Source organism: Homalodisca vitripennis, chromosome 7, assembly GCF_021130785.1.
Source record: "Homalodisca vitripennis isolate AUS2020 chromosome 7, UT_GWSS_2.1, whole genome shotgun sequence".
Taxonomy (NCBI): domain Eukaryota; kingdom Metazoa; phylum Arthropoda; class Insecta; order Hemiptera; family Cicadellidae; genus Homalodisca; species Homalodisca vitripennis.
The window spans coordinates 138,136,917-138,163,963 of record NC_060213.1 but is presented as its reverse complement, the minus strand read 5'-3'; the positions used below and the strand labels follow the sequence as shown (position 1 = coordinate 138,163,963).

The 27,047-nt window shown below is 31.8% G+C and overlaps 1 protein-coding gene across 3 annotated transcripts in view; it reads right to left on the bottom strand.

Moving 5' to 3' along the window:
- Positions 1-2,753: 2,753 nt before the first annotated feature.
- Positions 2,754-27,047, bottom strand: part of LOC124366408 (rho guanine nucleotide exchange factor 16-like) — a 94,384-nt gene continuing 70,090 nt past the window's right edge. For all 3 annotated transcript variants that reach the window (XM_046822936.1, XM_046822937.1, XM_046822938.1), the window contains 6 exons: positions 10,325-10,505; positions 8,886-9,062; positions 6,539-6,710; positions 5,755-5,959; positions 5,086-5,181; positions 2,754-4,047 (listed from right to left, as the gene is read on the bottom strand). In XM_046822936.1, the coding sequence (XP_046678892.1) occupies positions 3,931-4,047; positions 5,086-5,181; positions 5,755-5,959; positions 6,539-6,710; positions 8,886-9,062; positions 10,325-10,505 (948 nt within the window). In that variant the 3' untranslated portion in view covers positions 2,754-3,930. The remainder of the gene's footprint in view (positions 4,048-5,085; positions 5,182-5,754; positions 5,960-6,538; positions 6,711-8,885; positions 9,063-10,324; positions 10,506-27,047) is intronic.

Below are 27,047 nucleotides of genomic sequence, written 5' to 3'. Positions count from 1 at the left end.
CGATGATTTGAGGCAAGCGTTTATTCTGTCGGCAGCAGTCGATCTGGGAATTACTGGCAATGTTTGGCGGAAATCGCCAGACAGTAAAATAGTTGCGCCTCCAAAATATTTTGAGTCATTACGTAGATTTTGCAATGTTAGGTAAACTGCTTCCAATGCACGTTTATGCGCTATTGTGCATTCGTCCCAGATGATGATCTTCGATTCTGATAAAACTTTCGCCATAGCGGAGCGCTTTGTAATGTTGCACGTTGGTTCTTCAATATATTGAAGATTTAACGGCAATTTTAATGCAGAATGTGCCGTACGACATCCTTCTAGCAATGTGGCTGCTATTCCAGAAGAAGCAACTGAAACTGCAATGTTGGATCTTGCACGAACAGTGGCTAAAACTACTGACATGAGGAATGTCTTACCAGTTCCACCATGTAAATATAAACCACCGTTTCCATCATCAATTGCCTTCATTAATGTATCATACACTTCCTTTTGTTGGGGGTTCATCAGGGGCACATTTGTTTGAACTACTAAATCTAATTCCTGGTGATCATATTCACGTTCCCATTCCAATTCTCGATTAAATGCGTCATTCATTTTACGATTTAGCGCTGGCATTCCTAACCAGACTAATAAACTACCACACATGAGATAACTCATGTCTTCGATCAAGAGCAAGGCCCGATTATGTATCTCCTCATTCATTTCAAGATCGTAATTTATTGAACTGACACGAATTTGATGTAAAATATCATCTGCCATATTATCCTTGTATTTGTGCCACAGGTTAGATGGGTTCGATGGAAAGCATGTCGAAATGATGATAGCAAATAATGTACGTATCTGACTTGGAGATGCAGAGATAACTGCTTTGAATTGTAAAAAATTAAAATTTGATTTGTATTATCTGGATAGTAAAGTATATGCTTAACAGTGATTGCAGAAACAGTTGAAACAAAATTTGCTGTTTCTCTTAAGCTTACTCTATGCTTTAAAACTATAAACGTAAAGAAATTTAAAATGGTAATTAAATGATATAAACATATATTTCTTTTGTTACATTATATATGTTTACAAAGAACAGCTGATTCAATTTGAACAGGCCCTTTCACTTAATAACATATGTTTGCTGTAATGCATTTCTTACAGGTATTTCCGTAACTTTTAGAGACCAGTGGGGCGGAATCCTGAATCGGGAATGGGATAAAAAGTATCCTATGTGTTTCTCCCAGTTCTTAGCTACCTCCCTACCAATTTTCAGCCAAATCGGATCAGCCGTTATTGACTTATAAATAGTGTAACTAACACGACTTTCTTTTATATATATAGATTTTACTTGTGAAAAGCAGTGTCCAGTTTAAAGTACATGTTTTGCAAATTTCTTTCAACAATTTTCTTTTCTTTTTTATCACATTGTCATTCATTTTACTTTTGTAGCCATTAAATAATGCAATTTTTGTATTTATTTTCTTTAATTCTTTTTTATAATTTTCCGTTGATAGAGGGGTATGTAAGAACCTGTGGATTAAACTGTGAAAAGCTGCTGTTTTTTTGTGAATGGGGATGAAATGAATCAAGTGGAATAAATCTGTCATTTTGTGTTGGTTTTCTATATATATCAAATTCAAAATGGCCAGTTGTATATTTTTATAATTAATAAATCTAGAAATGGGAGTTGATTGTTATGTTCTATTTCACAAGTTAATTTTATAGAAGGGTAAAGTAAGTTGAGAGAATTAATAAAATCTTGAAGATTTTGTTACTTGCCAAAATAGCAAAAATATTTATGTATCCTGGTAGAATATTCCCAAGTCTGTCAGCTCCCTCCCCCCAGAATAATTTTCTATATACGCCACTGATCAAGCTGATTTCACTAAGAAGCTTAGGATTCAATTTAGGAATGTGGAGCAAACATCTGTTAAAAATAATTCAACTATTACTGAAATCGGCTATTTAATATTATATATGAGCAGAAAAATTCGACTTAGTATTTTATGTATAGTCTATTGATAAAATTTGGGTCACTTTCTCAATTCAGGGCTCCAAAGTCTAACTCTTCAGTTTTAGATCAGAAGATTTGTACATTTTTGTCACCAATACTTTATCTCTAGAGCATTTTGTGTATCATTTAAAAAGTATACAAATCTGATGTAACGTAGTTTTACACAATATTTCCAGTGTATATACTGCAAGTTATTCTTTAACAAAAATAGACACATGAAACTATACATTTTCTAAAACCAAATTCAATTTAAAATTAATTGTTTGGCTATTATGAAATTTAAAATTTATTCAATAGGTAAAATTAGCTTTACTAAACACAGTGGTTCAATCTCACCAATTAATTTGTACTATTTTGATTTACTAAGAAAAATGTATAATAATTATAATGTATATTTATTTTACAATGCAGTTTTCTCTAGATTATTATGAACTAAATAATAACAAACGTAGGTAAGTTTGAGGAAAACAAAGACTTCTTTAATACATTTAATAAAAGTTTGTAAATGTCTGAAAAATTGCCAACCAGTTTGAAAAAGATTAATTGTCTGTTGAAGGTTTAAAATCCAACTTGCAATCTGTTGTAAAAATATAAAACTTGTCAGTATTAAAGGTTTTAGATCTGAAACATTTTTACAAATGAAGAACTTAATGTACACAATACATCAGACTTGGGCTTGTAGACTGCTTGAGTATAACAAATTCCTGAAATTATAGTTCTAAAATTAATTAAATAAAAATAAAACTAATGGAAATGGATTCATAGAAAAGATTTTTATTGATAGAAAAATACAACACATTCAAACATATTGGTAACATAATTTTTATACAAAACAATACAAACATTTTTTTTATTTACAGTATTTTCAGTAATTATTTTTAAATTCAAATACAGAAACACAAAAGGATTAAAAATTAAGTTTCATTATTAATAAACTTGAAACTGTTAAAATCTTTCTAAAGTAAACAATTTTTTTTGTATCGTAATTAATTTCAAAATTTCATATTTACTGAGAAATAGCTACATAATAACAAGAAATGAAAGAAACTTATACAACAAACATAAATAAAATGTACAATAATACGTCTCGCACTTACAAACATATATTTATTTATAATTATCATAAAAATTAAAACAAAAATGTTGTATTTGTTTCGTATCATTTGGCAAAAATAAATACAACATTACATCATTAGTACCATTGGTTTTAGTTTTATCATTACAAAGAAATCATTTGTACAAAACTAGAAATGATTTATTTTTTACATAATATTTTATATAAATTATTGGATCTATAAGTATTGCACTTTATATATACAATTAATTAAATTAAGTTGTGTTACTATTTAATTATTTTTACATTATTAATACAAAATCAGCAGTGTTGTTAATTCAACATTGTACAGAGGTCTACACAAAATGTATAACTTTAAGTTTAAAATGGCAAAATTCACTGAGTAAAACTGTTTGTAATGTTAATTTATTGTTGGTGTTAAAGTAAAATTTTTGACATTATTTATTTCTGAGTTGTGACTGCTTTAACTCAATATAACAGAGTAAAAATAATCAATAAAACTTATTGAACTTAATGCACCTAAAAAATAATTAAGCATACAAATAATTTACTCTTCTATATTGTACTCGATGTTACTGACTGAGAAAATGATACTAAAGTCATTAAAAACTGTAATACTGAATAGGGCGACTTATATGACTAAAACACAAAATTCGAGTCAAGAATGAGACTTGTAGAAAAGTAGCAAACAATGTCCAAACGCACTTAGACCTAACTTAACCTACGACTATGGTGGAACTAGATCCGTTAATTAGAAACCGGCGCGGCGCGGCGCAGAGCAGCGTGGCACGTTGCGCACCGAACTGTATCATAGTTGTATCACAGAGTCAGGATCTCTCAGGAACTTTGGTGGGGCTCAGTCGTCGCAAGAAGTCATCGAACTTGACGAGAATATCTTCCACGGTAACGATGAATGTCTTTTCTTTATTTTCTTAGATTTGTTTGGCGTCTTGCTGTTGATTTTGTTTTCCTCCTGCAAATAAGTTAACGTTTTGTATAGGAAAGTTTCCTGACTCAATCTCCATTTTATGAAACTTTGGAGTTGTTAGATTACTACAAGGGCTATCCAGAAAGTAGATTACGTTTTAATATAAACAAAAAACAAAGTACAAGAAAAAAAAATGGTATTATATACATTTTAAAGTGACACTAAAATAAAATTTTTCAACATAGTCAAATTGAATCAATAGTCAATTTTTCAAAAATTTAGGCACTTATTGTAGCGGTGAACTAGTTTTGAAATTCTGCCATCTGAGACCTTAACCAGGAAGTCACACCCTCCTGTAGTTTCACATCGTCATTAAAGCACTGCGTCACGAAACTGTAATTTGATTTCGCAATTCACGTGTATGTAATTTCATAGGTTACAATGTTTGGCTGTTCACTTTGTTTGTCATCAATCACATTAGTTCAGCCACTTTTAAGCCTAATGCACCATTGACACACTCCACCTTTAGTAATCACATCATTCTCATTCCTATAAACTTCACAGAGTTGGTGATAAATCTCAATTGGTTTATTGTGCTTAGACAAAAAAGCGCATACCAACCGCACTTCAATACTAACGGGAATTTCAATTGCGTCACACATTTAAAACTGCTATTGTAAAACAACAAGGAGTGACAGTAACCTCTCACTAGCACGGCTGGATAGCCACTGAACGGAGAAACGCCCTGACATCAAAATGGCCACCATAGTCCCGCCCCTAGCTGCTACAGAGCTAAAAGTAATCTACTTTCTGGATAATTCTCGTACATTTCCTTTTAAATGCACCCTAGTAAGACAATTTTGTTATTTTCTCCAATGGTTTGAGGATGAAAGGCTTGTGCCACTGCCATCCTAGCTTGAAATAACTTGCTCTGTCAAATTTATTTAATCTTCAAACATAACACATTTAATAATAAATTCTGATTTCAGACCAACATAAAAATTGATAAGGCAGTTTGCAGTGAAAGGGAGACATTAATCATTCATCTTCCGTTTATTTTTTGTAACAAGAGCGTAAACTCACCCTTTCTTTGGTGTCGTTTTGGAGTATCTGAGACAAAGCTTGAAGGTGCTCAGACTGTTCGTTGTTCCGGACACCTTCGTTGCATTCATGCACCAACTGGAACAGTAATATATCATATATTATTTCCGTTTTATAAAACAAAAAGTGTTTATTAATAGCATACTTAGGATGTTATTCAAATTTTCTTCAGATTGATTTCAAAACGAAAGGGAATACATGCGGATTACCTAATTTAAAAGCATTTTTACCTGCTAAAAAAATACAATTAGTCTCAAGTAGGTTTCTAATATGAACAAATATAAAGTTGTTTTTGTATTTCAAGTTTACAGAACTTTCATGTGATACGTCCAATTCAATCAGTCACGCACACACAGCATTGATTTGTCTACTTTTAGGAATGTTAACCCCAAGAGTAATGGACATACAGTGTTGAATTTTTCAAAACCGCTCAATTTTAACATTACATACGATAAAAATGTCAAGGGACTGGAAGAAAATTAGAACTATACACAATTTCAATCATCCACGTTTTACTTTATTTATGCAAGAATAATCCAACTAAGCGATTCCTTTTTTTGCCTTCATCCGGTTATATATAATTTTGCAATGCCAGTGCACTGTTTTCCGTTGTTCGATGCTAAGTTCCATCACCTCCCAGCCCCAGCGTACCTGATTGACTTGTGTGAGTGCCGAGCGACAGGTGGCAAATTCCGGCGTGTTGACAGGAACTCGCCGCTGTATGGCCTGTATGAGCAGCGGCAGCCGGGTCACTCGCTGGACTGGCAGCATCAGGAACGACTGTAGCGAGTATCCTTGACAGGCCGTCAGTCCTTCCAGCAGCGACAGGACCGGCATGAACCTCTCACTGTCCAGCCTGCAGGTCAGGGTTCGGTTAGAACGTGAGGGTAGATCAAACACAAATCTAACTACTGATATTTACATGAAGTGATGGTCATTTTTTGTGATGAGTACAAATGTATTACATTGCTAAAAATATTATAGAAGCCAATAACAGAACATACCTTAGTAACAACCTTTGCGGACATCAAGCCTGTACAGCAGACTGTTCAAGGTTTGTTACAGACAGCATTTGGTTAAGTTATTTTGAATTGTTGTTACAAAAGGGACAAGTGGTACATTTTTTTATCGAACATTAATCATCCAAGGGCACCTATCATAGTTTGCGATATGTTCCTTTTAGTCAAACTACAGCCAGACGGTTTATTCATATTATTTTATTGCAGTCTAACACAAAACATTTCATAAATATTGTACAGTTGTTAAGTATTCCAATTCTGTAATATTTTCATGTTATATTACAAAAGTAATACAAAAGACAAAATTCAAGTAATATAAAAATAGTGCTAAAATACAAGAAAAATTTGATGTTATTTATTAAATAGATTAAAAACTGCAACAATGTTAATCAAACACATAACAGCTTGCTACTCACATGAGCCTCTGCAGTGTGCGGTGGAAGCGCAGTTGGTTACTGCAGTACTCGATGTAGACACGGAAGGTAGCCTGAGTGTGTTTCTTTATCACCGAGCAAACGTCAGGCAACATAAAGTCTTCCTCCCACTGCCCTGCCAGGTCAAACAGGAAGATCTCCGAGGCTTTCCGCACTGCAACACGTAACAGATGTGTAATAGCAAACTCTGCGGTAAGAGAAAATCTCAACCCGAGAGTTACGATTTAAATTGGCAGTGAGAGTCAATATTTACATATGATATAATTATAAGATTAACAATAAATAAATATTATGCGAATGTTGAGTTTAGCTCCAGTTCCCCTTCCTCTTACGTGCAGCATCTAAAATCTGACTCTGTTTCAGACTTGACTCCTGAAATCTGGAGTCATGTTTGTCTCAAGGGATCCAAAAAATAGACGGTGACAAAGAACAAAGTAGTTCAAAACGAACCCCCCCACATCGTTTTGAAATTAGAGACACCCAGACTACAAAAAAATAGTGCAATCTATGAAAATATCTGTCACTTCACTATGTTTAGAGAGAGCATTGCCACCTAAAGAGTAATTAAAGAGCAGTGGATGAGCTCTTACAGTGAAAAGTTTTGCAAACAGTTTTTCTAGGTAGGGGCATAGAATTATGGCACAACTCATAAAACAGCGTAAGTTCCACCTGAAGGAGTAACATGTCTTGGACTGAAGAAACTTGATAATTAAGTTGCAGGTTGTCAGTGACGAGAAAGTGCATGCATTAAAGATAAGAAAACGTCATTTATATAAAAAAAGTAATAAAACTAGCCCAAGATCAGAACCCTATGGGACTCCTGATGTGATGAAGGATTCTCCTTTCGAGATATGAGCCAAACCAGCTGACCAGAAATACCACAGGTTTTGAGGTTGACGGAAGCGGATACTATAGAAGACACAGTCGAAAGCCTTGGTAAAATCCAATTCTATAGCACCAGCCTGAGACCTTGCTTAAAAAAGCTTCAAATGTATATGTCAAAAAAGGATAAGATTAGCAGATGAAGACATACCAGATACAAATCCGTATTGGGAAAAAATAATCAGCTGTCTAACTAAAAATTTAATTTTGTTAGGTAAGATCTTTTCAAAAACCTTGGCAAGAACTGGCAAAATGGCAATAGGTATATAACTTGTTACAGAGCTAGCATGAACTTTTTTATGAATTAGAACTATGTGGCTGAGGTTACAATTTATAAAGCTTCAATAATGCTTTTGTAAAGCTTCAAGGATGCTTTTGTAAAGCTTCAGGGATGCTTTTGTAAAGCTTCAAGGATGCTTTTGTAAAGCTTCAAGGATGCTTTTGTAAAGCTTCAAGGATGCTTTTGTAAAGCTTCAAGGATGCTTTTGTAAAGCTTCAAGGATGCTTTTGTAAAGCTTCAGGGATGCTTTTGCAAAGCTTCAAAGATACTTTTGTAAAGATTCAAGGATGCCTTTGCAAATCAATATAGCAAGATGATAGTGAATCGGCACATAAACAATCATAATAGTTGACAGGGTACCCCATCGTCTTTAACATACCAACGAAAAATCTTGGCAAACATGTTAGCAATAGATGCCTTGTCAGAACATTGTGTTATTATATGACACACATTAAGGGTAAGATTTGGATCCATTAACAGTTGAAGTAGGTCCAAAATAATTTTGGATTTGAGGTCAAAGAGCTTGTATATAGTTTACGAACCTATATCAAAACATATTCTTGAAAGCTCCTTGCACTTGGTACAAAGTTCAGAGAATTTAGTATACAGTGTGGTATCAAATGTTTCTTTGTAGCGGCAATGAATGATTTTCTTTCTTATAATTAGCTCCTTCAATTGATTGATGTATGGAAAAAGAAGGAAAACTAATTTGCCATATCGCTTCATTGGTGAATTCTTCATTGTGCTTTCACCTAGTGTAGTAATAAAATTAGTTATGTAAAATTTTTAGTATTTTTGAAGCAAGAAGTTAACTTTAATTTAGTATATTTTATTTGAAGGAAGAATACCTTTTCTTGAGAAAACTTTTACAACAAAAGAGGTTGTGTAAGCTTTTGGGAATTAAATTTAAATATCTGACAAGTACATGGATTGTTGTTTTCAGTCCAAATTAATGAACTGCTAATTAATTAACAGATTTTAAAGTGATTAGAGAAAGTATTCTCCTGTTTATCTACCCTAATGAATATAATTAAATAATCTTAAAATTACATTAGTAAGTGCCGTTGAACTAATTAAAAAAAATTAAGTAAAGGGATTTTGTGAAACTTGCAGATCTCTCTACAGTAGTGAACTCTGTAAAGAGCCAAAGAGACACAATCAACTCACCTTCTAAAATGTTACTGAATAGGTTTCGCCTGTCTTCGCAGTCAATAACTTCTTTGAGCTCTGCCGACTCAACAAACAGAGTGATGAGGATGTTTAGTGACTTGAGATACGACACTTCGGACGTCAGGATCTCAAATTTTGACTCCTGCAGAGCGATTTGGGAAGGCGTCAACTTATCTGCAAAGCATTGAAAGATTAAAACAAATTCTGACAGTTATATAAAAAAGAAAAGGTAGTGAAGATCCTTACATGATTGGATTTACTCTCCATTTTGTTTGAATCGTGAATCCACACCGCTTGAATACCTGAGCTTTAACAAAACAGGTCTTCAAATTCTCAATAGTGGTGTAGCTCCCATATCAGCAAAGCCAGATTAGCACTATCAAACTTATATAGAAAAGGTTTCCCAGAACTATTAGCATGAGCCACTGTTCTTTATTCATGAATTCTTTATCAAGACAATGTTTTGAGTAACATATTTGTCTTGGATCACTCATGCTCCTCTTTGTGTTTTTCTTCCCGTGACTATTTTGTTCCTCGAGTTTTGATAAAACAAAACTTTACTCTCTTTAAACAGCCGCTGATACACAGTGCAAATTATAAATCATGCTCACCAAAAATTACTTCTGGCACAACACTGAAATAAATTAGCTTTTGCAAAACATATTGTATCAGTAAAAATTGTTCTAATTTGATGCATAAATTTTTGATTGTAATATTGAAATTAAAATTTAGAAAATAAAATGATCAACTAGTTAACCCTAGATCTGGCAGCCAAAAAGCTTTAAATTATACTGTATAGGCATGCCCATTTTACCACTATGTAGAAATAAAAGAATTATTGTTTTTATACTTTTTGGTTCTCATTTCAATTTTGATGTTCTAATTTAAAAATAACAACAAAGAAATAAAAAATAAAATATTGTAGTAAACTGTAATACATTTAAAAATTGTTTTATATCGAATTCATTATAAACTAACAATAAACGAATTACAAAAATTAGAAATTAAATTTATGCTGATATAAAAAAAGTTACAAGATTTAAAATAGCAAAATTTCAAAAAGAGGTGGTTTGATTGACATTTTTAGAAATGTAACATTAAATATTGTTTTATTTATTTTAGACTATTGACTGCATCATTAAAAAAACAAGTTCAAAACATAGTTTAATCCAATAATTTATTTTTATTGTTATTTTAAAAATAGAATATAAAAATTATTGCTGTTTAGCAAAAAATGTAAAAGTATAAAATATTTATATACGTATTCAAAAATTACATAATACAGGAGACAACAACAATCAAAAACGTATTATGATACGAATTTGAAGTAATTTACGTAAAATATTTGTTTTGAAAAGTCTTTCTTCCAAACACTTGCCACAAGTTCTTTTCAGATAGAGTGAGAGAAATATGTGAGGCAATAAACTACTACTCACCTAAAATGCCGCTGCTAACAACTTCATCTGTTTCGCACCACAAGGTTCGCAGGGGCTGGAGCGGGCTGGTTGGGACACTGTCATTGACATCTTCGTAGACGTTGTCTGTTATATCCAAATAGGCATAAAAAATAGATTTGGACTGTACTGGTGAGTCTACTTCTGCTAAGGTTTTTCCAGTCTGAAACAAACAATATTGACCCATCTGTAGAAGGTTATTGATTCAAAATAGTGAATTAAAGAGCAATAGCAACATTTTGTCCATTTATTATATTAAAAATCCCAACAGATATAATAATTTTGCCAACATATCAACTAGTGGAATATTCAAGCTACGTTGCCAAAGAGCTAATTTCTTGAAAAATACAGAATCTGATGTTTGTAAAGGCATACATTACAGAGAAAGTGTAAAAATAAATAACAAATTAGAATAATAAAATAAATTTCTAATTTCACACGCGCTTTATGAAGCACATGAAATGTATAAATGCATGTAATAAAATTATTGAATAAATACATTTTGAACTTGAAAGTGTGTTTAAAGTTATCTAGCAGTTACCCACAGCTTCATATGCAATTTCATAAGCTTTGCACATGTGTGGGCACTTCTGGTTAGAGTGAATTATATTTCCGACGCCAATGTTGAGTTTTCCCTTGTTGCCACAATATGTCAAAGTATATATTTATGGCCACAGTATTTTTTGTGCCATAGTTTTGCCTTATTTCCCTGATAAAGAAAATACATATACATACACGAGATAGGGAAGCCTACTTTTATCAAAAGAGAACTAAGATGGGTTTTATAATAGTTTTTAAAGTTATAATAAAAGTTAGATAGTAACTTAGTCTTTGATAACTGCAACACAATACTGACCAAGCACTGCATATCTAATATTTGCTCAAATGTACAGTTAAAAGTATATTTTTACAAAAGCCTTTAATTTACTTATCTGGATATTTTCTTACTCTGTGTTAAACAACAGTTGCAGAAAAGGTTGAACTAGGAAATGTTGTTACTATCAAGTTTACTCCATGTTTTCAAGACTATAAACAAAACGTTGGTTAAATTAATTAAACATATGATTGTGCTGTCATAAAACAATGTTTACACAGAACACTTGAATACATTTTACAGGCTCTTTCAATTAATAATACTGGTTTGTTGTAAGGAAAACTGTAGAAACCAAGATGGGAGTTTTCAAAACTTTATAGACCAGTGGTGTGCACCCTGGAGAAATTTTCAAAATAAGGATAGGCCTAAATGTTAACCAAGAACCTTAAGTACATCCATGTAAAATTCAAGTACAACTGGTCCAATATTTTTTATGTGACTGAGAAACACACACATTAATACACAAACAGACACCACTAGATTTTTATACAATAGCATAGTTATATAACTAAGGTTTGTTTACTTTTTCCTTTGCAGCTTATAAAAGTAAAAACTCAAAGTAACCTACTAAAGTTAGCAATAAATTCATTTTTAACTCAAAGGAAAAGCATCTAGCAAACAATAAAATATTTAAAGTAAAAATGAAAACGTTAAAAAAACCTCACCCGAAACGAGAAAGGGAACGAAGAAACGTATGACCAAACAGAACTGAGTGTGTGGAAAGCCATGTAAGTGAACACTGCTATTCACCATCGTCACACCAAGGTACTAAGCTCGGCAATGCTGATAACATGTTTACTGTGGTAGCACGTTCCGAGTCACCCATTAGAATAGCAATCTACTGTTTACTCTTCTTATTTTAATTAATAGTACCTACTAAACTGTTTGATTCTGGATTTGTGTTTGCATTATGCACTGTATAATTTTGCAAACTGACTTTTCATAAAAACGTACAATTTGTTACCTCAGATTTTTTAATAATGGTTTATTTACTCCAATAATTCGGTGACCTCCTAGGTAGATTTTTTGTAAAATTTTTTTTTTAAACCAGCATGTTGTAATTGCCCTCGTGGTCGCAATTATGAAAAATTTCAGCATAACTTCACCAAATATAATAAAATTTGTATATCTATGTTATGTAACGCGGAAAGATAACTGCCTCAAAAAATAGCCCAAAAAGTTGTAACTTGGTAAAAAGATTTGTCACAAGTATATCGGCTGAGTTCAATTGACCAGTTCAGTGCACCGTTTTGTTTTATTCACTATTTAATTATTTAAGGATTTAGAAAATTATTTTAAAACTTTTCTGGAATGCTAATGACATTTTCTTAATAATATAAATAAACAATGTTAATGTATCTCCAATAGTTTTACAATGTAAAGCCTACATGTAAATTCCAAAAGAAATAAAATATTAATATTTCTCTTGTCACAAAACCAGAACAATAATAATAATAATTTTTTACTTAATGCTGTAATAATAGAAATAATAGACTAATGTCTCCTTTAAACACAGTAATAATGTAACAAAATTATACTTTAAATGTTTTCTCTCTGACTTTTAAACAATTAAATTGTATTATGTATTTATTAGCAGAGGAAAATCGTTTCTTAGTCATTTTATAGAGCTTAGCTTTATAGTTTTGAGATATTGAGTTTGTATAAAAAGTCGGCCAATCCAACGGAGAGTCTTTTCTAGACTAATGTTGTAAAGGGCTAAAGTCAATTTAAATTTAATTTGTTTTATTCAGGTTTATCAAGATTTGTTGTACATATACTTATCCATTTGTCATGGAGTATTTCTAACTTAATTAAGCACTTTTTCTATTCTATTTTCTACTGTCGAATTGTAAACTCATTTTGAAATTACAGAATACCGTGCAATGAAACGCTATGTACAGTTTCCAAGGCATACAACAAGTGACAATACTGTTACTACACTTGCAGATTGTTGAATGGAAGGGGAAAATACGGACAGCTGGTGTGCAACGTGATATTAAAATTTCCACAGAAAGTCCTCGTAGGACCCTACATGACCTAACTGTGGGTCCTCAACAATAACGTGTTGGAGAGTAGTTTAGAGAGTGAGAGAGAGAGTGAGTATGCAACAGCCGTGACTAACACACTGGTGTTACTGAATGTCAGACAACTGTTGATATTACATCACATCAGCTGTTGACTGTTGACGTGTTTGTTATCTGGCCTAACCAACAGTTATCAAATCCCAAACTGTAGTGGGATTACAAGTTATATTTATCCACAGCGTCATTAAAATTTTTGAGGATATTTTTAAAAAGAATTTAACCACACCAAAGAATAATAACTGGCTACAGGCTATAAATAAGAGGGTGCAGAACCCCTCAACTATCGTAAATTTAGTCTCATATATCCAATTTTCACTTAAAACGGTTGTCCTGACCTTATTTTTTATCAGATTCGAACGATTTTTTTACACCATTTTACTCGTTTTATCCAGTGATTACTTCCCCCCCCCCCAAAAAAAACACTAAAAGTTTAATAAATGCAATTTTTTATTGTGTTTTAGCTAATTTTATTCACAATTACGTAATTACAACACCAAAAATTTTGATCACTGTATTCCAATTTTACATATATAAACTTTAAAATATATTTTGTTTTGCCAAATTACCTCATTTAGGTACGTCAGGAGGACCATTTAAAATTAACATTTGATATATGGGACTAAACCTATGATCGTCAAAGGATACTGCACCCTATTAAGAGAGTTCTAAACATTTAAACACTCTTGAGATATAGTATAGTGCTTACGAACTCTGCAACTGGTTTACCTGTTGTTATTACAGCACATAACATTGTGAAGGTTATTTTTAATATAAATACAACAATTAATTGTAGATCATTGTTCAAGTATCTAGGTATTTTCACACTACCTTGTTTATATATTGTAATTGATTTTTTTTATTAACAACAATATTATTAACAATATTGTAAAAATATTCTTAACCGACCATAATTACAAAACTAGATACTTTACTTATATATTTCAAATACCCTGTCATAGAGTAACATGAAACGAAAAGAAATACTGCATATATGACCGGTGCAAAGGTTCCAATACAAGAAGTTAAATTTAAAGAATCTTTACTTTGTCTGCTTTCAATTGATAATGAATGGGACATCCATTGAAAGCTTCAGAGCGTAATATTGTAGCTCTGTATTGTTGTATTAGTTTAATGGAAAGAATAGAGCTATTCTGTAACTATAATGAATTTTATTTATAAGTCACCTGTACGTCATGTTATAATAAAAAATTAAAAACTCCAGTTTAACCTGTTTTATAAGAACCTTTAAAAAAGTTGAAATGAACTCTTTTTAATGTAGCTTGAAGAGGATGTCATTAAAAGAACTAATAATTATTTTCAAACAAACAATGATGAACAAAAATTTGATGCAAGTAGAATTGAATTCTCAAAAGTGTAAATATACCATTAAAACAATTTCAGTACACAAAGTAAATAAAATACCTATTTATCAAAAAGAACAATTAAAAGTGGACCTTTTTTAATAGAACATACAGTGAATTGACATACCATTGAAAGTCTATGATCACAATAGTAACTTCAAAAGCCCTGCCAAATCTTTTCCACAAAGACACTTGTTACATGAAGACAACTGTTACACAAAGGCACCTGCTACACAAAGATACCTGCTACACAAAGATACCTGCTACACAAAGATACCTGTTACACACAACACAGTACTATGAGAGTGTCACCTGTCACCGCACTAGCCACTGACAGCTTGACCACATCTGAATGGTGGCCAAGAATGATGATGACACACAGAAATCACGGAGATAAGATATCGAGAATGGAGCTTTGTGACTAACTGAGAGATCACACTAAACAGACACAGCTGGATGGTGGCTACAGATGATAATAGACTTACATCACAGAGATTAAACTATAAAAACACATTATGTTATACATACGGAGTGTCTTAAAAGTCCACCTCCTCCCTATTAACTTTCTTATGAATGGAGATGGAGTGATTCACTTTGTTGTGTGTGTATATGACAATCTGAGGAGTTGTTAATGTATGAAAATTTTTCCTCGCCCCTCCCCAAAATGAGGTATTTTGGGGATAAATCAAAATTTTTTAATGGAAACCCTTAGCAAGTGACTCATTTGAAAGGTATTATAAAGAGAAGAAGAATGGCACAAACTAGAGGTCTCTAATGTTACTCTATCAAATTTGGTATCCAATTAAAGTTTGCCTTTTTTATAAAACCCCCACAGTTTAAGTTCCATTTAAAGTTATAGTAAGGCAGATAAAACATTCATTCACTAGTTATTTTGAGAACTTATGGCATTAAATCATAAAACAAGTTATTACAAGAATAAAAAAAACACCAACAATCATGATTAACATACCATTTATTAGGTTTTATTTTGTCTGACCAAAACCCATTAGAAAGGCCTGGGAATACCAATAGCTGGTTTTGCCATATTATTTCTTATTGGTTAGCAGTTAGTATGTGAGACAAATTCAGTCCACTGACAGGTTTGAATAGATAAGATAAAAATTAAAAAGAATTGTGTTATTTTCTTTAATATTAAAAAATGCTGTCTTGAAAATTTTAAAAGAATAATAACAAAAAGACCAGTATAATTAAAAAAATGTACTAGACACCAACTATTTGAATATTTTTATTAAAATTCCAACAGTACTTGTTTCAACGAAATCAGTCAACGCATAAGCGAGCAAGACCACTGTAAAGGTACGCTTGCACAAGCCGGCAGCAACAAACAACTGATACATCTCAACTGTGACATGTTTGGCAAGAAATTTCTCGTTCTGTGTTTATATGACATTTTTTGTTTGAAATTATGTATACCGTACTCACCCACAAAAGTTTATGACACCCTTTTTGAACACCCTATATAATTATATTTTTGGCTAAACAAAATTAATCTAAACACAATATTTAACATGAAAATTGAGAAAAACAAATCAATTAACTTCTTTGGTACAACAATAAAACATTAGAATCCAATCAAATTCAAATTTCAATTTTCAAAAAACCCAACTTAAATGGGTCTAGTCATTCACAACCACCTTTATCACCAAAAAAATTACATCAATTTATAGATCATTAATTTACAGATTACTGAACTACAACCTGGATCAAACAGATTTCGTAAAAGATAAATACATAATACAACAGAATGCAACTAACAACAGTTGCAATAAATCAATAATCACAACCACAATTCAGAAACCTAACACTAAAATACATTCACAAAACTACAGAAAAAATTGGCTCCAATTTACAAAACAAACAAAACGCCAAAACCAAAATGTAACGTAGAAAATTACAAATTAATATCTCCAGATATGAGTGTACAAAATAAAGCACAACAATGACCAGTCACTGTGCAAAAAGAAACACAAAATTTCTTTATACAATTCAAAGAACCAAATTCTGCCCACTATAATAACCAAATATCTGAAACAAAAACTGTTCCACCGAATCAAGTTTCCAGGCTCTCTTACACCACTAAAAAATAAATAATAAACAGCAAATCAAACACATAAGCTGTGAAACATTTTGTATAAAAGTACATGTACAAAACCAAGGATACAGCAGCTTTTCGGCAACTACAGATTTTGGAAATTCAACCCCATTTAAAATAGTAAAAAAAATCAAAGAAAACTAAGCAATCTAGCAATATTACTAAAAAGGACAACATTGAACAATCCTCTCTCTCTGCGGCCAGCGTGGTAATAAGGACTTGACTTTGTGGAGGACGAGTCTGAATGTAGAGCACACCACATTGGTGGGGGTGTGAAATAAATCCAAACATAAATAAATTAGATAGGCCTAACTCAAAATAAAACATTTTACTGTTGCATTTCAAACAATTTAAATTGACGTTATACAAAAAATTTAAAAATTTTATAGGGCTTTTTGGGGGGGGATCTATCCCCCTCATCCTCCCCTTAGTTACGCCACTGCTCGAGACCCACAAACCCCAACGCTCCTCACACCATGGGAACGAGTCCGCCTCATAACTCCCATGCCCAACGCCTTAGAGCCGTGTCACATTGCTCTAGATACATACAATGAATGACAAACATTGACATTGACCGCGAATACATGACCATGGCCGTTTGTTGGATGCTGTAACCGCAGCAAAACAGGTTACAGAGACAACCCAACAAAGGTATTCTAGATCTTCAAACACAAGTATTCAAGGTAATTTCAATGAAGGAGAAGCTCTTTTTATGGGAAAACAAGCTGTTGTTGTAAAAGAAAATACGCAATTGGGTTGTGTGTTGATCCATCTGACATGACAACTTTGATGTTGAAAGGCCTCGTGCAATAAATTTAAAATTACTGTGTTTATTCTTTTATAGCAATATTCATGGTAATGTTTAAGTCAGTACACTGGTAACATGAGTCAGTTACTGATTACAAAATTATTTTACGCTGCTAGAAAGAACCACTGAGAAGACATTTCACTGACAATTTAATAGTACTGCAAAAACTTTAGTGCCTTGATTGGTAAATAACTTTGTATAAAAAGTCAAACTCATTAAAATAAAATGTAAATTATTAGCTAGTTGTACAAATTAAAAAAAGTTACTTAACTGGAAGTTTCATACCTCAATTAATTATAGATTACAAAATTATTTTACAGTGCTACAAAGAACTGCTGAGAAGATGTTTTACTGATGATTTGACTGCAAAAAATTTTAATGCCTTGTTTGGTACATATAAAAAGTCAAATTATTCATTAAAATAAAATTATTAGCTAGTTGTAAAAATTTAAAACTTCTGAAATGGTATTTTTTGTTTTTGCGTCGAACACCAAATGTTTTGAGAAAAAAGTAAATGATGAATAATTAAGTAACAGACTGCATTTTGCTGACCACAGCTCATGCTGAGGCACGTAATCATTAAGTTTGCCAATAAAACGTTTAATCTCCTGCATCGATTTCCAAGTAACTCCATAAATTCCTAATTGGAAATACAAACAATGGTTATCACTAATTGCAAGGAACAAGCTGTACAAACACAAGTTCTGCCATGACTCAGAACTGTATGGATGTCGATAACAATGTGAGTCACTTCGTACTCAGAGGTTATCAGAGATTGGGTCACGGGTGGGTGTACCAGTTGTGGCCACTGGCTGACCCATCACTGCGTCACCTCAGCACTGCTGACCACGTACATCTTATACTGACCTTAATTTTACATATATGTCATTATACATTACGTGTTGAACAACCGAACAATGCACGATAAAGTAAGATGAAAGCATTCACATTGCATGTTTTGTATTACTTAAAAATTCTTTAGAATTTAGTTGAAATAGGACTTAGTAAACTAACTACTAAGAACAAAAAAATGTTAATTGTAATGTATCTTTATTACTAATGAGAATTAACATAGTAGTGTACATTTTTGCTTAATATTGTTCCCATTAAATTTACAAAATTTGCAAATCATTACAATAAGTTTTTATAAAAATAGTTTTTCCATACCGAAATACACCTTATTTATGTTGTTAAATATATATTTGACTCTGTCGCTATCTCTCTACTCAAAATAGATGAGGAAGAATAAACTCCTTTCTGCAATAAATTGTTTTTCACTAGTTTAAAATAATTACAAACTTTTAATGTATTATTTAAAAAAATGTATGTTTGCTTAAGTTTCATTAACTAATTATTTTACAGCACATACTTTAAATTGTAATTACTATAATGATACTTAATGTGAACTATATTCAAAAAGCTTAGACAATGGATCATTCTGATTTATTATTTTAGTAATTTGGCCATTTACTGACAAATTTATTAAAATTTGTGTACTCATAAATTTTATTTGCACAATCCGAATACTGTGATACATCTAAAGTAGTTGAGACTAAAAAGTAATGTTAATTTATTTAAAAAACTAGCTGTTTCCCATGGCTTCACACGCTTTTCGTAAGCTTTACCCGTGAATGATCACTTTTGGTTAAAATGAATTATATTTCCAACGCCAATGTAGATTTTGCCTTTGTTGCCACGATTAAGAAAATCTGTCAAAAAAGGTGTATTTATAGCCATTGTACATGTACATGAGCTTTATTATAAAGTGGTTTAACACTCACTCATGCTTTAATTTCAAACTGATGTTTATTTTAAAAACAAATATACATAAAAACTTAGCGCCTTCAAATAGTGTTTAGCTATGTAATGTACGTAACTGTATCGTAATTGCAGTTTATAATGTGCAGGCACTTTGAAAACTTTTATCTTTTGCAGTGCTGGTGGTGAGTTACATCAATGGGCATAGCATATAAACCTTCTACATAAAAAAAAATACATATACATACAAAATTCATAATGATCAGTCAAATAGTATACAGTTCCATAAAGAACATACAAACAAACATTAATTTATATATATATATATATATATATATTTTTTTTTGTGATTCAATGTCTAATGAAATTAAATTAGGGTATTGCCACTTATACAAATTTTATGAATATACTAGCTGTTCCCCGCGGCTTCGCACGCTTTTGGTAAGCTTTGCTCATCTATGAACACTTCTGGTTCAAGTGAATTATATTGTCAACGCCGATGTAGAGTTTACCTTGTTGACACTATCAAGAAAATCTGCCAAAAGTGTATGTTTATAGCCATTGTACACGTACATGTACTTAATAATAAAGTGGTCTAACATTCAAGCTATAAGGCCAAACAGAGATTCATTTCAAAGACAAATATCCATAAAACTTAGCGCCTTCACATAGAGTGTGGTTATTATACACAACTATCTCGTAATTGTAGTTTACAATTTGCAGGCGCTTTGATAACTTATATATTTTGCAGCGCCTCCTGGTGGTGAGTTACATCAATGGGCATAGCATATAAACCTTCTACGTGGAAAAATACATATACATACAAATTTTCATAATGATCGGTCAAATAGTTTCTGAGTCTATAAAGGACAAACACACAAACATTTATTTATATATATATACTAGCGGGCCCGGCGCGCTTTGCTGCGCATTTCAATAATTTTTTGCAAAAGTTGCCCGCGGCTTCGCACGCAATTTCCCGTTGAAAAACAGTACACTATATTCACTTATTCTTTTTCTATCACATTCTAAACATTGCTGAGATAATTGATAGTCGTTCCATCGTGAGCCTCTTGGGCGTATTATGAAGGTATGTACCATATTCCTGCCTCTATCTAGCTGTTACCCACGGCTTCACACGCAAATCTTAAGAACCGAAGTCCTTATATTACTTAGTAAATTTTTTTTTTTTAACTATAATTAATTTTAGATTAAATTAGTTATATCTCCGATGCCACGATTGAGCTTGCTTTGTTGTCTCGATCGAGAGAATATGTACACACGGAGTTTTGAGAACCATACTTCTGTCAAAAAAAAAAAACAACTAAGGTTGATTTTATAACATTCTTTATATTTGTAGCCAACGTAAGATAGTAATTATGATATCTGCATTACTCTTCTGATCAAGCATGAGCATGGTTTATATTAAATAAATATTGCAGTTAAAGGAGAATTTTTACGTCAAATTTGAATTGTATTATCTGGATAGTAAAGTCTATGTTTAACAGTGATTGCAAAAACAGTTTAAACAAAATTTGTCGTTTCTCTTAAGCTTACTCTATGCTTTAAAACTATAAGTGTAATATATGTTTACAAGAACAGCTGATTAAAAATTTGAAAAGACGTTAACATATGTTTGCTGCAATGCATTTCTTATGGGTATTTCTGTAACCAGTGGGGCGGAATCCTGAATCGGGAAAGGGATGGGCATAGCTTATAAACCTTCTCCGTGGAAAAATACATATACGTACAAATTTTCATCATGATCGGTCCAATAGTTCACGATTCCATAAAGGACAAACATACAAACATTCATTTTTATATATATATATATATATATATATATATATATATATATAATGACAAGGTTCACTCAGCAAGATGTAATTAGCGTAATATAAGTTCTCAGTGATGTATATAGAACATTATTTCAGGGGGAAGGGAGGCTGACTTACTGGGTGGTTTACGAAGTATAAAATAAACTCCAAAAATAGAGGCTCGGACTTCTTTCCATTGGAAAATTTTCAAGTTGGAGCAAAAATCAAAACTACCATAGGTTAAAAGAACTACTGTATGCAATTTTAATGTTTGTTTATCACAATTTCAGGGAGGGGGTTGAGTCCCTCTAATATACGCCCATGAAGTTCATCAGAGAAAAATGTTATGTCACTATGAATTTACATACATCAAATCTCCTAATTATAAAGCTAAGAGCTGACCGTTCTGGTAGCCATTACAATTTTATTCCTATGAGAGAAATGTTAAACTTTAAATACTTTTACACCCTTGTTTAGTCATAGAATAACAGAATGCGTCTCATTAAAAACGAGAATAATCCTTATTACATGTGATAAAGAAAACATCGCACAGCTAAAATGACTCCAAATCCATACAATAGAAAACCTTGTATTGTAATCAAAGTGTTGGTGATAAGGCACGAACTGAAGTTCGTAAAACTGGCCATAAAATGCGGAAGAATGTTGATTGAACGTCATGCTCTCCATATTCAATATTCTTAGCCAACTTTTATTGATTCGAAATTGGTTTATAGCAACTGGATGCTAATGCGTAGTTCTTGTAAACTACACACGCCAAATTTCTGTGTTCAGTTTCATGCTGCAATTAATTACATTTTTTATGGTCGTAGAATGACTTTAATTGAAAGTTTGTAAATTGTTTTGTTGACCATAACGTTTTGAACTGTAAAAATATATTAAAATCTTAATGTAATTCATTTTTTATATTTTCTTCTTGTAATAACTTAAGAAATCTAAATTTAAGAAGAACTTAAAGGTAGTAAATATTTATACTTTAATGCTAGTACTCAGGTTACTTGGAAATAAAGGAATTTGTATACAGCAGTATAAGGGTTAATTTGCATGAAATGCTAATTATTTTTTTCAATATTGTTATTCAGAACTAAATCTAAAACTTTCTTTTACTGATTTAAATATTAAAAATATACACACTGTAGAAAAAACTCAGAAATCTTCAAATTAGCCATTGCCTGTAGTTGTACAACCAAAAATTAGTTGTGGAAAAGTGTTTCAGGTTTAAAATTGTTTCCATGAAATGAAACTCAAAGTTGTTCTGTAACAGCCGGTTTTTATTATAAAAGATTATGAATATACGTAGTACAAACCAAAATGTTTTAATAATTTCAAACGTAAATTCAAATTTTTACCGCTAAATAACTTTTCCTATAATACAGAATGCATGAAGAAACAAGTAAAAAGGGATACTGAAAATAATAAATTTTTGTATTTTTTCAATGTACCGGTACTAAAATATTAAACTTTAAATCTTTACATTAACAAAATTATTACAACATATCTGTACAGGAAGGATGTCTGATTACTGAAGTCTATGTGATAACAGACGTAGCGCAGTGTGAAATACACATTGTCACAGCCTCGTCTGTGGCCTAGCAGTATGGTCACAGGTTCGATTTCTGAGAAAAACAATTTTTACGTCACGATAATTAATATATTCCAATAATTATGGAAGTTTTTATGGTTTTTAGGTGTTACAATACAGTCGATCTGATTTAGGACAATTATGTGGAGTCAGTTGCAAACAGAGTTTCCAAGGGAATTTTTATGCTTCGGCAATTACGTGGGAGAGTCAAAATTGATGTTTTAAAGAGTTTATGTTATGCCCATGTTCACAGCCATCTTTCTTACTGCACTATTGTATGGGGGCACCATTCATCAGTTTCACGCTTATTTGTGCTGTAGAAAAGAGATTTGCGAATCATGCTTGGAGCCAGGCATGATGAACACTGTTCACCACTATTTTTAAAGCATAGAATTCCAAAAGTATTTTCTATTTATATCTTGCAGTGTTTGACATTTGTGAGGGGAAATAGACAGATAATTAGGAATTATTCAAAGTTACACAGCTATGAAACCAGAAGTCATTTCAAATTAACTAACAATTTTTGATCATACAGCAGGTCGGTCTTACTCAAGTTTTTATAGTAGCAGTCATTAGATTTTTTAACTTTTTGCCTACAGAGATAAAAGAACTCCCTCTTCATTCATTTAAAAGATATGTTAAAAATAAACTAATGGAAAACTGTATACTCCATAGGAGACATATTTTTTACATTGTTATTTGTTCATTGTTGTTTGTTAATTTTTTTTTATAATTATGTTGCTTTTACCAATCATTCAATGAAAATTATTCATATGTCAAAACTTTAGTATTAGTATTTAGTGTAAAAGGATAGTTTTAGTACAATAACTGTAATTATCCTAAGAAAAAAACATGATGGACGCCTGTACTGAAAATTTGTTTGGCAATAAATGATTTGATTTGGTATGAAAATAATTATAGACCAAATACTGTATTTTTCTGTGTTATTCATATTTTACCCACCACATCATCATCAGATTTTCAAGTTTTTTGTGACTTACACCACATTTTCATATTTGACAATGGCATGGTTGTAAATACAATACTATGTCTTTTAGACGATAAATGAAATGCACTGTTAATGGTTATTAAAATTATAAATTATCAAACAGAAATTTTAACCCTAAAAGTACTGACATCGCACCACATGAGACGTTCGATGTGAATGGTGAGTTTAGCTCCAGTTCACCTTCCTCTTACGTGCAGCGTCTGAAATCTGATGCTGATTCAGACCAAGGAGTCAAGTCTGCAACAGCATCAGATTTCAGTTGCTGCACGTAAGAGGAAGGTGAACCGGAGCTAAACTCACCATTCGCCAAGAATCAGCCCTTCCCACCAGAGCTGGTTTATGTGTATGAGACGTGTATTACAAATACAATAACATCCATAAAATTGATGATATTTCTCAGTGTATTTTATACAGTAATAAACTTTCCATTTATCCACATACTGTCTTTATTTTTTTCAGTCTTAAAACTCATCTGTTGAAGTAGTTGTTTGATTTTTAGGGCTTTTCAGCAGGAAAAATACAATATATTTTTTGTTCCTGTTCAAAGTAAATGGTCAAACTCGTATACTTTTTATTTGTAATATTTTTATTTGTCTTTATTTTGTATAATTTGGATTGTTATTTGAGTGAGTTTAGTAAAGTGCTATTCTCTGCTAAATTTAAAAAAGTAAACAGTAAAAAATATTTTTTTTTAATGGTCAATAACTTTTCAACGTGGAACGGTACGTATTGTATATATTATTTTAACATTCTGTAGCTTTTGCTGAAAAGAAATTATATAGAATATGTTACACTTTCTTAATTTTGATGTAATTATTATTTTTACTTTCAACATATCCTTGCAAATTTCCTAAAAAACCGTAGCACTACAAGTGAATATAGTCAGAGCACTTTGAGGGTTAACGCAGATTGCCTCCATGTTACAATTGTTTTCGTCAACGTAGTAAAACAAATCAATAAATATAAACTTTGCCAAAAGAAACAATTTGTTTTCCAAAATTAATATCCTTGACGTCTTTCCAAAAACAATTATAGTAATGTAAATTTTTGCCTTCTTAACTTTTTTTATTTTATAAAGGTACCATAACAATGTACCAAAAGTGGGCTAAACAAGAAGTTGAATGGCTGTCAGATAGAGAGTTAAGCACTAGATTAGAGCGTTAAAAACTACTTTTCGCAACAAAACCGTGATTTTCAAGGTAAAAATTACGACTTGTCACAATAACATACTGTTTTACTCAGGTGGCCCCAAAATATCCGAAATTCAAATTGGATTTTCCAAACTCTCTCGGACTGTGTAAGAACGAATTTTAAAACGGTACCACGACACACGCAGTGGTACGTGCACTAAAGTGTGGTGAAAATTTCCCAAAACTCACTTCTTCCTTTGGTCGCAAGCAAATGATGAAACAAACCCATTTCTTCCTCTCACTGGCCGGGGGTTTGGTGCACTTGTAGGTTCTTCTGCACGACAGACACCACATCCTGCCTCACAGGAGATACCAGTACGACTACACACATACAGACAGACTGACAGACACTGGCTACTGTCCCACACACTCGGCTGGACTGTAGTCCACATGAGTGAGAGAGAGAGATGTGGCAGGGGGGAAGGGAGGACAGAGTAAACTGCAAACATTGGCACTAGCACTGCAAACACTGCATACCTGACAGACACCTTGTCAGCTGTTAATCACCTGCCACACATTCCTCATTCCTTCACACACTAATACTGTTCAGCGCAACAATTACTACTTATTACACCTTTTATAATTGCTCCATTCCTTACTCAACGGCTAATTACTTTCAGTGGTTGTCTGTAGATTATTCCTAAACAACAGATTTGCATCTCCAAATCCTAAATTGTTGGCATTTGTCACTCCAAAACCTCATGTATTAAAAAAAATCCATTTTGTATTTCAAAATTTATTTTACCTTTTTAAAACTTACTACATCATAATATTACACTTGGGTACATTCAAATCACAGCTTTCCCACCCAAAATGCAAGAATTTTACATAAATTCCTAATCAACTTCTGAAGCCAATTCAATTGCATTTTATTTCATTAATATTTTATTTTGAAAACAATTAATAGTATTTAATACATTTTAAATAAGTGCATTTGGCTAATCATATACTACATTTTTATTGCATTAATGTACAGGATTATTTTAGTTACGTTAACTGACAATTTTGGAAGTAATTATAATAAGTCTATTTGTTATAAGGATAATTATAATTATTGGCAAAGTGAAAACTTGACATTAATTTACATTTAAATTGAATAATTATTTTTTAATAATTATAGTCACTAACCTCAATTTTTTCACAAGCTAAAATGAAATTTAATAGCTCTTATGCATTTAGATTTTTAGATTAAACATATGATTTATCCAATAATATGTACTAAGTAAAGGTTTATTTAAATTTGACTAGTATTATATGAAAAAAAAACTTTAGAAAAATGAATTATAAAACAGTGTTTATAAACACATACATACATATAAATAACTGCGTATAAAATGTCAAATATCTAAAATTAAATTTTTTTAATGTTAGATATAGAATGTTTTTTATCTAAGCTATAGAAGGGGTGTTTCAAAAGACAACTATAAAAAAGCTTAGTGGAAATTTTGTGTGGATATTTATTTATAAGTTTTTCTAAGAAATTATAGACCTTCAACGATATCACTACAAGACTGTTTAAGGTTTTACTGAGACAGTAGAAACCAATTGCAACAATATTTTTGGTTTGTGTTTTATATGAATTAATTTAATTTTTGAATTAAAATATTTTGGATTTAAACAAATATAGTTTAACTTTCACAACTTGAGCCAAGGTAAGAATATTAAACCATCTAAAACAGGACCTACATTGTAAATGTTTCAAACTTTAAACCAGCGTAATTTTTTAAAAATGAATATTTTGAGGTTGGATTTACAGAATTTTACACTACTAAAGACCTTTAATTTGATGTACTACTCCACCTATATTCTCATTTAAGATTTCCTTCTGACTCCTTGTGGGCCATCCCCCTGACATGACAAAATATGGTAGTTACGTCAAAAAGTCGATTTATAGGTGCAGTAATGATGTACCAAGTTTTATTGTTTTACCTGTAATCAATCGGGAATTATCAAGCCTGTGCGGGACTTTATTAACACCCTGTATAATATATAAACATTAATAATAGTTTGAATTTCCAATAAACAGAAAAGTGATTTACAATGTTCCAATAAATTAGAATTAGTTATTACTCTGGTAGCTTTAGTAACAAA